At 41.4% G+C, this 14,889-nt stretch overlaps 1 protein-coding gene across 2 annotated transcripts in view; it reads left to right on the plus strand.

The window, feature by feature from the left end:
• Positions 1-289: 289 nt before the first annotated feature.
• phykpl (5-phosphohydroxy-L-lysine phospho-lyase) overlaps positions 290-14,889 on the plus strand; it is a 92,543-nt gene continuing 77,943 nt past the window's right edge. Inside the window, exons 1-2 of one of the 2 annotated variants that reach the window (XM_039773911.1) lie at positions 290-649; positions 11,959-12,077. In XM_039773911.1, coding sequence (XP_039629845.1) covers positions 591-649; positions 11,959-12,077 — 178 coding nt within the window. In that variant the 5' untranslated portion in view covers positions 290-590. The remainder of the gene's footprint in view (positions 650-11,958; positions 12,078-14,889) is intronic. The other variant, XM_039773910.1, reaches the window with a different exon arrangement.

Genomic DNA, 14,889 nt, shown 5'->3' on the forward strand with positions numbered 1-14,889 from the left:
CATTTATTCCAAAACAAATGACCCCAGTCAAACTTATAAGTGTGGATGGGGAGCTGACTAAAATAGACGGCCCCGAGCCACCAAATCTTTGAAAAGAGCCGGACCTCCCATCACGACTAGCATCTAACAACCCAAAAAGTCCCGGTTGTTTTGTGCGGCGACGGGTACCCCACAAACCGACAAGTAGATATTGCTGCTCTGCAAACCGATGCAAGCCCCGAAGCCAGGCTTCATCTGGCACGCCCCCTACTGCTCGATACGCGCCTCGAAGTCTTGGTTTCAAATGTTCCGTCACTACATGCAAGTATGAATATCACTGTACTTTGTGCACATGACAATAAACCCGACATGAAATGATATAATAAAGGAATCAAAGCGCATAACAAGCTGCAAACCTGGCGAGGAGGGCGTGCCACTGGCCCGTGAAAACGTCACATCACAGCACGCTCAGCTGTCCTGCTGCAGGAACAAGTGACTAAAAAAAAAAGCCGGGAGGGCGGAGCTTCTGTTAAATCCTACGTTTCTCTTTCTCGCGCTCCCTTTTTTACAGTTTGCTTCGCTACTCTTCATGCACATGAGCTAACGTCGCAATGGCCGAAGAACTGTACACAAAACAACGGACTCTAGAAATGCGCAAGAGCCTTATCGGGTGAGTTAAAATGAAAGCAACCGGCGTGGCATGCGCTTTATTTCGTGCTGCTCCTGCTGACATCTTTACGTTACATTCTATCCAGTCCAGTGAACATTTAGCGTTCCCGGTTTTTTTTTTTTTTACTCACTTGCGAAGTGTTAAGAACCCTGACACGCACACCTGAGTTCGCGCCTCCAGTCCACGACCGCCTTCCGTTTGCGACGCCTGGACACTGCTTTATGGCAGCGTGGCACGCACACACGTAGTCGCTGCCCCGCGCTCAGTGTGCCGCGCTTAGTTCGATTGATCACGAAGCTGTCGTCAAGCAGAACAGCTGCACATGCACGTAGCTTGTATTTTTCATAAAGTCATTCGAGTTTTCTTAATCAACAAATGGACAAATAAGTCCTTTGCATTGCTTTCCTTTAAAGGGCCTTATAATGCAAGTATCATATTTGCATAATGTAACGCCCACTTCGATTGAAAACTATGGGGTATTGGCCATAGACATATATAGGTAGACGCCGCATGCACTGTGTTTCCCAGTCGACACAATACGACAGCGCGTCCGCCATATTGCGAGTGGCAAAAGTGCCACTTAAACTAATACAGGTAGACGTGGAAACCGGGTTTTCTGATGAAAAAACAATAACGTTAGAAACAGTATCGTTTAAATGCAATTATTTATATTAATATTATTATTTAATAACTTAATCAGATTAATTAATTTAATTAACTCCTCCTATATAAGTCACGTTTCTCGGGCTGCCTTCTTCCATCTCCGAAACATTTCTAGACTTTGTCCTGTTCTTACCCAACACAGTACTGAAGTATCGGGTAGTGCCGAGTCACCTCACGTGTAGATTACACTGAAAAAGAATATCATCATCATCATCAACAACACTGATGTTGTTCATTCAACGTAAATTTTATCTTTCAAGCAATTTAAGATGAATCATTTAGTGTTGTAGACCCCCGTGACCCTGTGTTCGGATTCAGCGTGTTGGAAAATGGATGGATGGATTTAGTGTTGTAGCTTGAAATATTTGGTTTCAGCTCTCAATCAAAGTAAAAAAAATGTGTTTGTACCAAAGTAAGTTATGGTGGAGGAAATAAACATAAAAATCCTATTTCAGTTAAGCTCATATTTTAGGTTGTCCGTGTGCTGTGTTTGAGGGGCCGTTTGTATGTTCTTCTGGTTAAACTTTCCATCGTGCTGGTTTAGTAGCTGCCATAAAAGAAGAACACTTTCCCGAGTGGAGTGGACGTGGTTATACAGGTCATGACTTAAAAATGAAACTTAAAAAATGTGGGTTTAATAAGATACAAACAATTATATTGGTTCAGATTGAAAATATTAAGTGTGAATCATTGACTTAATTATTTTAAGTTGAATGAAGGTTATACTTTTTTCAGTGTACCGTAATGCTATTCTATCTGGCATCCCACAAAAACGTATCCATCGCTTACAACTTCTTTAAAATTCTGCTGCCAGGATGATAACCTGCTGTTCTAAATCCACTGAACATATCACACCGATTCTCTCTCAACTTCACCGGCTCCCTGTTCACTACAGAATACAATCCACAATCCCGCTCTGAACATTTAAAGCTCTCCATAACCTCACTGATCTCCTCCAGACTGGCACTCCTCTCGCTCACTCAGATCCTCCTCTGCAGCTCAACTTTCTGTACCGCACATCAGACTCAGTGCTATGTGAGCTTGAGCGTCTCTCCTTGTGCTCCTCAACTCGGGAATTCTCTTCCCTCTCATATCCGTCAGCTCGATTCAATAACACATTTTAAAACTGCCCTCAAAACGTATCTTTTCAAACTGGCATACCAATTGTGAATTTTGCACTGTTACTGCCAGTTAGTTATCTTTGGTTTTTTACTAATTATTGCTTTTTGATTTATCATTCTCTTGTTTTAATTTTACTAATGTTGTTTAATTTTATTGTAAAGTGACCTTGAGTGCTAAGAAAGGCACCTATTAAATAAAATGTATTATTATTAATTATTGAGATGAAAACTTGACCAAAGTCTGAAAGTCAAAATAGTAAGACTGTAACTGGCAGTCTGGTCTGTCTTTTTAACAGTGAAATGATCCACTCAATGACAAAAAGAAACAATTTTATTGTATACAAATTGGCTTGATAATTTCTGAAAACATTTCACGCATTCCTCTCTCAATCTCTCTCTCTCTCACACACACACACACACAATGTGGTTACTTAAATATATACAGGAACAGGACTGTCTTCCATAGCTTTTTCTGGGTTTTGCCACTCCATAATTTGAGAGTATTCAGTCTGTCAATGTGGTGCAGCCTTAGTTTGTGGAAGACAGACACAACTAAAGACATGAGCATGAAATGATGGCTGTCGATTTCAAACTGTGTTTCCTCGATGAGCTCCTTGAGAAAAAACACATCATCAAGTTTGAGAAATGTTAACAGCTAAGAACAGTCTACATAGTTAGAGACTAAATACGTTTAGCCAAAACATTGTTTGGAGGCTCATAAATGCATAGCTTTGCTAGCTTAGCCTGGCGTAGCTAAAGTTAAGATTATAAAACGGGATTTTCTAATGGCCAGATATAACCAAAATAATTGTTCAGCCTTACCTATGAAATGTAATCCCCTGGGATCTGGTTTGGAGCGTACAGCGGTTTGTACAATCCCAAGTAGCACATGCGTGAGGCATCTTTACCCATTACTTCACGCCACAGCAGTGCCACTCGCAATATGGCGGCGACGTTGACGTACGATTCTGCTGGTCATGAGATGTCTAGTTATTCTATGTCTATGGTGTTGTCATCCATCCTCAAGAACAAATACAAGAATAGAGATTATTGGAGATAATTTAACTCGGCTCTCATTGTGCTTCTTCTCCTCTGACGCAGTTTTGTTTTTGTAATACATTCTCTAACAGGGTTCATGGAGCTAGCATTGAAAAACTGTGGATACTTTTTAGAGTATCTTTCTAATGTCCTTTACCAATTTAGGTCTCATTTCACTTTGTTTATTATACTCCATCTAGTTTTCTTGTTGATAGTTGAACGGTTTTCTGGGTCATTTTGAGTCGGCAGTTCTTAACACACCATAACACCTGTGTACTGTACTTATAACACTCCCGTGCTTGTTTTTTTAAATATATTTGATTAGATAAACTATTAATCCCTTGGGGAAATTTAAATGTGTAGAGCAGAAGAAACATAAAAGCATGAATACAGACTCACAGAAAAGATAATACAGCCAATCGATCAATAAATAAAAACAATATAAAAATAGGTGTAATGAATGCATCGTGTGGAACCATTGAATTGCCTGATAGCAGTGGACAAAAAAGACTCTCAGAGGTGCTTCTTAGGGGAATGAGAAATAATTTCTGCACTGTGATCATGTTCAGAAACACAAAGGGGGTAAATGCTAACATTATTCAAAGTTATTGTCTGTTTTTACTTGCATTTTTATTACTCTTTTATTACTCTTTAATATTGTTTTTTTGTATCAGTATGCTGCTGCTGGATTATGAGAATTTCCCCTTGGGATTAATAAAGTATCTATCTACTATAATTTCATTTTATATATGAAATCTCTCCAGTTCAGTTACATTTGATGGACAGCCTGCTTGAAATCATCCCATAGATTTTCGAGGATATTCAAGTCAGGGGACTGTGACGGCCATTCCAGAACATTGTACTTCTCGCTCTGCATGAATGCCTTTGTAGATTTCGAACTGTGTTTTGGGTCATTGTCTTGCTGGAATATCCAACCCCTGCGTAACTTCAACTTTGTGACTGATGCTTGAACATTATCCTGAAGAATTTGTTGATTGTGTTGAATTCATCTGACCCTCGACTTTAACAAGGGCCCCAGTCCCAGAACTGGCCACACAGCCCCACAGCATCATGGACCCTCCACCACATCTGACAGTAGGTAGCAGGTGTTTTTCTTGGACTGCCATGTTCTTCTTCCGCCATGCAAATCGCTTTTTGTTCTGACCAAATAGCTCCATTTCTGTCTCATCAGTCCAAAGCACTTTGTTCCAAAATGACTCTGGCTTGTTTAAATGAGCATTTGATACAACAAGCGACTCTGTTTGTGGCGCGAGTGCAGAAAGGGCTTCTTTCTCATCATCCTGCCATACAGATGTTCTTTGTGCAAATTGTAGAACGATGTCCAGATACACCATCTGCAGCGAGATGTTCTTGCAGGTCTTTGGAGATGATCTGTGGTTGTCTGTCACCATTCTCACAATCCTGCTCATATGCCGCTCCTGTATTTTTCTTGGCCTGCCAGACCTGCTGTGTTGGTTTAACAGCAACTGTGCCTGTGGCCTTCCATTTCCTGATTCCACTCCTTATAGTAGAAACTGACAGTTTAAACCTCTGAGATGGCTTTTTGTAGCCTTCCCCTAAACCAGGAGACTCAACAATCTTTGTTTTCAGATCGTTTGAGAGTTGCTTTGAGGATCCCATGCTGTCTGTCACTCTTCAGAGGAGAGTCAAAGGGAAGGAAGCACAACTTGTGATTGACCACCTTAAATACCTTTGACCACTCATGATTGGACACTCCTGTCTATGAAGTTCAAGGCTTAACGAGCTCATCCAACCAAGTAATCAGCACTGAGCAGTGACAGGCATTCAAATCAGCACAATGACAAGGGGACCCACATTTGTGCACAGCCAGTTTTTCACATTTGATTTAATTTCATACTAAATACTGCGTCACTAAAAATCTTTGTTCAGAAAACACCGCAGTACTCAGATGTTCCTAGGAAATGAAAGACATACCACTGTTATCTTTGTGTTGAAAGGAGAGTCAATTATTATGCAGGGTGAGAGAGGTTCCCAAACTTTTTCATATGACTATGTGTGTATATATATATATATATATATATATATATATATATATTGTGGCATCTGGCCGGGACGCCCAGGAGGACCGGAGGAGGGCTTGTGCCTCCTCCAGACCACGAGGGGGCGTCCGCCCTGGTTGTGTTGGGGGCCTCGGGTAAAGGGCTTTGAAGCCCAGCCCTGTAGGGACCCGTGGACACCGCCAGGCGGCGCCCCGGTGCCTGAATATCCCTGGAGCCCAGCACTTCCGCCACACCAGGACGTGCTGGAGGGAAGACGACAGGGGACACCCGGACGGCTTCCGGGTGCGCAGCCGGCGCTTCCGCCACACTGGGGCGTGTCTACGGAGGAGTGCCGGGAAGCGGCTGGAGCCCATCCGGGTTCCTATTTAAGGGGCCGCCTCCCTTCAGTCGGGAGCGGAAGTCGGATGGAAGAGAGACGGAGCTGGAGGGAGAGGACTGGAGGCGGCCAGGAAGGCACAAAGACTGTGAGGCCTGGACATTGGGGGAACGGTGCAAGAGGCACTAGGGTTTGTGGTGCACGTATTTGGACTTGTAAATAGTGTAAATAAACGGTGTGTGGTGGAACTTCTGATGTCCGTCTGTGTGTGTCTGGGTCTGTGTCCACATATATATATATATATATATATATATATATACTGTATATATATATATATATATATATATATATATATATATATATATATATATATATATATATATTTATAATATAGTAAAAGCTAGCCCGGCCACAGACAGACATGACAACACAATGTCCACCACACACACATTTATTTACAACCACTGTTTACAAATATTTTTTACAGTTTTGCTGTTCAGTCCTTGGTTCCTTTGGCTTCCTCCACTCCTGTCCTGCAAGCTCTGTCCTTCTTCCACCGATTCCGGCTCTCCGAATGGAATGAGGTTGTCCCTTTTATCCAGCCCCAGAAAAAAAGTGCCACTGTCATGGTTCCTACTTCCTCCAGGCATCCTATATATATATATATATATATATAATGTACATGAGGGATGTTCAAAAAGTTTCCACACGTTCTTTTAACTCTATTTATGAAGAGTTTCAAAAACAAATTACATCACTTTTCTACATGAGTCACCTTCGTTTGCGGTGCAATTTTCCCAGCATCATATCAACTTTTTAATGCCCAATTTCTACTATTCCCCGCCTTCACCATTTCAAGCAAAAATATAAAAGTGCGGAAACTATTTGAATGTGTGTGTTATATATATATATATATATATATATATAGATATATATTATAAAAAACTTGGGACAAGATGTGCTCTTTTGAAGAGAGATCTTTGAGAGGCAGAGACACTTTCACGTCATACTTACAACCATTGGAGTAAGTCCCGTGATACACATGCAGAGCGGGTTAGAGATAATGGAAGTAGGAAAATTCAAAAGTCTGAAGAAAATGAGAGTAAAGCTCGCATTAGCGCAAGCAAACAGAAAATATCATTCAGTGAAATGATGGACCAGCGAAAAGAGATTGAATAGTGTTTGAGGATGGCTAGAGTAGAGTAGAGGAGAGACAAGACAGTGACTTTAAAACGTTCAAAGCACCGCACAAAATGCAGATCACGCCGCACAGGAGCAGCAGCAAGCCAGCAGCTGATCGAGCAAAGAGGAGGTAAAAAGAACAACTGTTATTTGATTCCCATTGTACCACCGTTAAAGAGGGGTTTCGGAGGAGAGACCTCATCTCCTTGGGGTGCATTCAGCCCCCCTTTACACAATGGCGTGTAGCGAGGGGGCGGAGGGGTAGGCGAGCGAAGTGCAGATCACGCGGCATGGCAGCAGCGGTAAGCCAGCAGCTGATCAAGCTAAGAGGAGGTAAAAAGAAAAGGAATTTGTTACCCGATGTATCTTCATTTAACAGGGGTTTCAGAGGAGCGGCCACGTTCAGCCGCCCCCCTCTTCACAACGGTGCGTAGCGCTTGGCTGGGGGAGGGAAGGTGTTGGTGAGTGAAGTCCCCTAGTATATATACAGGGTGGTCCAGATCTAATTATGCAGATTCAGATCGTCTGGATGACTTTGATTTATGTGGGGACGATTCCAGTTCGGCGCAAAGACGATTCTTCATGTCGTCAGTTCGCACACTTCTCGATGGTCCGGGACTTTTCGGGTGATTTTCTATGTAATAAACTTAATAAGTTATAGCATAATGAAAATTGCATAATTAGATCTGGACCACCCTATATATCATTTTGTGATTCTACAGTGTTATACCACTTCCATATTTACCTTATGATTCAGTCATTAAGATTTTAGCAAGGTTTTACAGATTACAGCGGACCCTTGACTTATGAACTCAATTCATTCGCGAGGGCTGGTTGTAACTCAAGTTGATTGTAAGTCAAGACTATTTTTCCCATAAGAAATAATAGAAATACCCATAATGCACTCCAAACTCCCACAGCAATACTTACTTAACCTTTTCATAATAAAAAAAGGGTTGTATAATGTGCATAATTTACCAAAACGCCAATAATTTTTCTAATGTGCTAACCAAAAAGTTATAAAAAGTGCCTAGCCTACCAGAAACAACAATTTCATACTGTACTCACCATTTAATTTGACATCTTTGGGCTGCAGGAAGGGAGGAGGAGGAGAATGAAACGGAAGGTGGTTATTGTTTAGAAGGAGCCTCCTTATGCAAATCTTTTCTTTGTAAAATTGTCGAGATGGTGGATTTCGACATGCTGTACATATTCGCGAGATCGGTCACACGAACAGCACTCTCATATTTCTGCACAATTTCCTTCTTCGTTTCGATTGTGATCGCTGTTTCTCAAGTTAATAATGACAGTAGTCGAGCACTCAGTTCAAAGCTGGCCGTGTTGTGAACTGCTGTAATAAGACACTCCAAAGCAAGCCGGTGCTGACTCAGCCTGATGACATCATCATGTGCCGCGCCAGCACGCTAGCTAACATCCCTTAACAAATCGCTTTCTTTACCTTCGTTACCTTCTCTTCCTTCCTTAGCAATTATGCATCTTGCTTGCCATGGTCTTAGTGAATTATATATATATAGATAAATCACTGCACTGACCGAAATTACGTCCACAAACATATGTATCTGGGGTCCGACTGACGCTTACGAATGCTCTCGGCTGTTTGTTTACAATCGCACAAGCGGATACACGTGACCACATTCGGGTCGTAACGCAAGATGTTGGTCGTAAATCAAAACAAAAATTTTGGTCGTAAATCAAGTTGTTCGCACGTCAGGCCGGTCGTATGTCAAGGGTCGACTGTAGATTACATTATTTCATTTATAAAACCACATTTAAAACAACAGAGGTTGTGCCAAAGTGCTGTACAAAACAGCATTAAAATAAACACAATAAAAACAATCATGCAAATGCAGATTAATAAAACAACCTATTTTAACATCCACCACAACCCCATTATACACAGAGAAAGACAGAAGAGAACAAGAAGGTCTTTTAAAAACCTCGATAGAGGATGAAGACCTGATGTGAAGAGGCAAGTCATCCCAAAGTCTAGGAGCAAAAAGCTCCGTCTCCCTTTGACTTCAGCTGGAGTTGGGGTTAACAGACAACATCCTGGTTAGAATCGGCCTGTACCAGAGGCCTTCTTGATCTCCTTACCTCGTTGTTCTGTTTATGGATGTGATGACAAGTGGGATAAAAGACTAGACCCCCTGCAGGCTTTGTGCTGATGACACTGTGTTGTGTAGCAACACAAAAGATAAAGTGGAGAGGAAGTTGGAAGAATGGAGATGAGCTTTGGAAGATAGAGAGCTGAACATAAGTAGGAAGACGACAGAATAATAGAGGTTTAATGATGATTAGAATTCAGAAGTTAGCCTGTAGGGAGAGCTGTTGAAAACAGGGGAGATGTTTAAATATCTAGGATCAACGGTAGCCCAAGATGGAGAATTCTATGCAGAGACAACCCACAGAGTGCAGTGTAGAGGAAACAATTGGAAAAGTTATCGGGAGTATCTAAGATTTAAGTTGAAGGTTGAAGGTAAGATTTTTAAGACCGTGGTTAGACCAACGATGGTGTATGGAGCAGTCAAGGGAGCACAGCAGGAGCAGAAGCTGAATGTGGCAGAAATGAGAATGTTGAGATGGATGTGTGGAGTTACAAGAAGGGACACCATAAGAAATGAGACCATCAGAGGTACAACAAAAGTGGGAGAGACATCTAAGAAAGTACAGGAGAGCAGTCTCCACTTTGGCCTCTCTCACTTTTTCTTCCCTTGTACTTCCTTTTCCATCATTCTTTTTGCACATACCGTATTTACGTGTGTACCACGCACACATTTTTTCCCGAAAATTAGCATTAGAAAATTACGTGCGCATCATACACGAGGAAATGTAATTCTGTAATGTTTACTTCTTCTGCTTGGGCTCACTCTCTCTCTCTCTCTCTTTCTTGCTTTCTCGCTCTCTCTCTCTCTCTCTCTCTCTTGCTCTCTCTCTCTTCTCTCTCTCTCTCTCTCTCTCTCTCTCTCTCTCTCTCTCTCTCTTGCTCTCTCTCTCTCTCTCTCTCTCTCTCTCTCTCTCTCTCTCTCTCTCTCTCTCTCTCTCTCTCTCTCTCTCTCGCTCTCTCTCTCAACCTAAACATTTCCTATACAATCACAACGTGCGTCGTACACAGGGCAAAACGATTTTCCCAATTTTCTTTCTAAAAATTTCTGCATTCATCTCTATTGGCGTATCGAATTTATTAATTTAGGTATGTCTACAAGCCTTAAATTTCACGCCATTTGCCTTGTTCTCTCTCTCAGGGGTGGAGATCGATATGTCCTTAACTCAATCTTTCTTTTTGTAAAAACTTGATTGATTTGTATGGATTGCAATAAAATTAATAAAATTAAAAAAAAAAAAAATTAGGGTGCGCATCTTACACGAGGGCACGGTGTTAAACGAGTAAATACGGTATTCATTGTGTTTCCTCATCACATGTCCATACCACTTCTACCAACTCTCCTGTTCTTTCGTAGGTTCCTTTCCCGTTTTTGTTGTACCTCTGAGTGTCTCATTTCTTATTTCGCCTTTTTTGTAGCCCCACACATCCATCTCAACTTTCTCATTTTCGCCATAACCAATGTCTTCTCCAATTTATGGTCTGCAGTTAAATTGTAAAAATACCACTTTAATGTAAAACATGAGACTTCTACATGGCTGGGTATGGAGGAACTTAATGTGAAAAAAATTATAAAATAAAAATTTTAAACGGTAAAAAAAAAATCTGAATTGGCCAATGAAATCAGTGATTGGTATCACTCCTAAGAAAACCTGCTTGGAGCACCACTAACTAGATCACATCTGTCTGACAAATTTTCTTTTATTCATTTTGTGCATTTGGGGGACATTCAGGATAGACATCAGTGCGTACTCAGATCAGATTTGAATTACCTACAAGCGATCAGCGGTCAAACACAAAAATCAGATATGACTTGAGGCACTTTTAGCTGCAGTGAGAATATGGCCAAAATGAGGACTGGTGTGCGTGAACTTTGTGCCCAGTCAGGCTGGGACAGGCTTCAGAACTGTGGTTAGCACACAGATGGATGGATGAGAGTATCCTACAATAGCAGTAAGGTACATACAAGCAAAGAGTAAAATTATAACACCTACCACCTAAATGATGCCTCGACTACACTAAAGCTAGATAATTTAAGAGTTGGGTACTGCCAATATGACTCCATCGCCGGGCAGTCATCTTTTTGTGACCTAAAGTCAAAATAGTAATCACTCACAAAATGTACAGATTGGCTAATAAACTTTTCAAAATTTCCAGTAGGCAAAATAACCTACTGATTAGCAGGTGATGCACTGGCTTGGCGCTGCTCCTATAAAGTGGCAGGAGACTGTGTTCAAATCCCTGCCAAGCTGCTGCCCGTGTAGAGTTCGTATGTTCTCCCAATATCCGTGCCGGTTTTCCTCCCATTTCCCATAAATGTACAAGGTAGTTGCTGTGGCATCTTTAAAGTGGCCTGGTATGAACAAATGTGTGAGTTAAGTGTGTGAATGTGTCTTGTGCCAGACTGGAGCTTCATGCAGTGCTTCTGCTCGCCTTGCACAAGCTGCTACAGAGGTGCACTTTGTCTCCTTTCAATCCTGTGTTGCAATATGCAGGTTAAGGAGAATGATGAGTTTATCTGGGATGTTCATAGCTGCTTCCCTTTCCACCAAAGCAAATTAAGTTTCCTTTGTGTTTCTGAGTAAGGCTGTGGCTAAGCTGATACCATTGCAGAACACTTTTATGATCCTTACCTCTGGTTAACAGACACGCAGTGTATTTTGTTTGGCTCAGTGTCTTACTCTGTAGTTGCGTTTGGTTTGGGGGCTGGCTGCCTTCCAGCCTGAGCCGGTTAAGGTGGTTGTGAAAATTTATGGATAGATGAGTACTTTGACCTTATACTGTTTAACATGTTAAATTTTAATAAGTGTACTATTCTTTTCCAGGGCCTCCTGTAAATTGTTTTATTCAGATGATCCTGTGAAGATAATGAGGGCCAAAGGGCAGTACTTGTACGATGAACAAGGAAGACGCTACTTGGATTGCATCAGTAATGTCCACCATGGTATGCCACTTTTAGAACTTTAGAACTTTATTTGTCCCCAGCTCTTAAAATAAATAAATACAGAGATAGATAGATATTAAGTTTAGCGTAGTAGGATAGATAGGTAGATATTAAGTTTAGTGTAGTAGCCAAGATAGATAGATAGATATTAAGTTTAGCGTAGTAGGCAGGATAGATAGATAGATAGATAGATAGATAGATAGATATTAAGTTTAGTGTAGTAGGCTAGATAGATAGATATTAAGTTTAGTGTAGTAGGCTAGATAGATAGATATTAAGTTTAGTGTAGTAGGCAGGATAGATAGATATTAAGTTTAGTGTAGTAGGCAGGATAGATAGATAGATATTACGTTTAGTGTAGTAGGCAGGATAGATAGATATTAAGTTTAGTGTAGTTAGATAGATAGATATTAAGTTTAGTGTAGTAGGCTAGATAGATAGATATTACGTTTAGTGTAGTAGGCTAGATAGATAGATATTAAGTTTAGTGTAGTAGGCAGGATAGATAGATACTTACATACATACATACATACATACATACATACATACATACATACATACATACATACAGTGGCATGCAAATGTTTGGTTCCCCATGCTTAAAATGTCTGTTTACTGTGAATAGGTAAGTGACCTGATCACCAAAAGGCATAAAATTAAAGATGGCACATTTCTCTTCAGCATTTTATGCAGGATTACTGTATGTTTTTGTAAAATTATACAGTAAAAAAAAGGAAAGGACCACCATGCAAAAGGTTTAGCACCCCAGAATATTTGAGGTCTCGGATAACTTTTCCCCAGGTGGTCTCAGACCTTCATTAGCTCCTTAGGACTATAGCTTGTTCACTGTCATCGGTGTGATGAAAATGTCAAAGCTGTATAAATTCTCAGAATCCTCACTCCTTGTCCCAAGAATCACCAGCCATGGGTTCCTCTAAGCAGCTGCCTTGCACTCTGAATAATAAAAGAATCGATGGTTACAAAGCAGGAGAAAGATTGAAGAAAAAAACAAAGCGTTTTGAGGTCACTGTTTCCTCACTTCGTAATGTTATTAAGAAATGGTAGTTAACCGAAATGGTGGATGCCAAGTTGAGGCCTGGAAGATCAAGGAAACTTTCTGAAAGAACTGCTTGTTGGATTGCTAGAAAGGCACCTAAAAAACCCCCGTCTGAATGTAAAAGACATTCGTGAAGATTTAGCAGACTCTGGAGTGGTGGTCTACTGTTCTACTGTGCAGCGACAGCTCAACAAATAAGACCTTCGAGGTAGAGTCAGCAGAAGAAATCCTCTCTTAACCACAAAATTCAGCACCTGAAGTTTGAAAAGGAACATCTAAACAAGCCTGATGCATTTTGGAAAACAAGTCCTGTGGACCGATGAAGTCAAAAGAGAACTGTTTGGCCACAATGTGCAAAAGCATGTTTGGAAAATAAAGGGTGCTGATTTCCAGGAAAAGAACATGTCACCAGCTATTAAGCATGGCGGTGGATCGATCAGCCTTTGAGCTCGTGTTGCAGCCAGTGGCACAGGGAAGATGTCATTAGTAGAGGGAAGAAAGGAGTCAAATAAATACCAGCAAATTCTGGAAGCAAACATCACACCATCCATAAAAAAGTTGAAGATATAAAGAGGATCGGTCCTACAACAAGATAATGATCTGAAACACACCTCAAAATCTACAGTGGGGGAATTAAGTCTTTGATCCCCTGCTGAATTTGTATGTTTGTTCACTTTCTAAGAAATGAACAGCCTCTAATTTTTATGGTAGTTTCATTTGTAATGGAGAGAGACAGAAAATCAACCAAAAATCCTGAAAAAAACAGTCCATCCATCCATTATCCAACCCGCTATATCCTAACTACAGGGTCACGGGGGTCTGCTGGAGCCAATCTCAGCCAACACAGGGCGCAAGGCAGGAACAAACCCTGGGCAGGGCGCCAGCATACCACAGGGCACACACTGAGGACAATTTAGGATCGCCAGTCCATCTAACCTGCATGTCTGAAGACTGTGGGTCTAAACCCACACAGACACGGGGAGAACATGCAAACTCCACACAGGGAGGACAAAACAATACATAAAAGTTATAAATTGATTTTTACGTCATTGAGAGAAATAAGGATTTGACCCCAGACAACCCAGCCACAGATTGTCCGGCACACAGGATACAATCAATCAATCGATTCCAGATACAGTGAAACCTTGGATTGCGAGGATCTTAGTTTGCAGTGTTTTGCAAGACGAGCTAAAATTTTTAATAAATTGTAACTTGATAAAGAAGCGAGGTCTTGCAATACGAATAGTACGTATACATTTTGTGCGTCGAGCGTCACGTGGGGATTGTGGGTAATCGTCTCCCATGCTCGTTCTCAGTCGTCGTGCCTCTCTCATATAGTCAACATCCGTATGAGCGTATACTGTTTACTACAGCATTGTGACCACGCGTGTGTGTGTGAATTGTGACGTGTGCGTCCCTGTCATGCACCCCAAAACACGAACACGAGTCTTAATACTTTAACAAAACCAGCTTCATTCACCATGACACAGGAACAGCGCGGTTATTTATTGTAGCGGGATCTGCCGCTCTCCTATACAGAGACACAGCGGTCAGGCAGGGTTGTGACCAGGTTGGTGGCTAAGTAATCCTGTGCCCTGCATTTATAATGTTCCTTGTATCACCCATCGACGGCAGGCCATTATAGCATGACTGCAATCTTTTCTGATTCTCTTTTACAGCGAACTGCTACAGTGCCGGGAGCCTGTAGTTGCTTCGGGACGCTCTTCCACGTGTCGTCCCATTTTTCCCAAAAGA

This window comes from Polypterus senegalus, chromosome 13 (assembly GCF_016835505.1).
Source record: "Polypterus senegalus isolate Bchr_013 chromosome 13, ASM1683550v1, whole genome shotgun sequence".
Taxonomy (NCBI): domain Eukaryota; kingdom Metazoa; phylum Chordata; class Cladistia; order Polypteriformes; family Polypteridae; genus Polypterus; species Polypterus senegalus.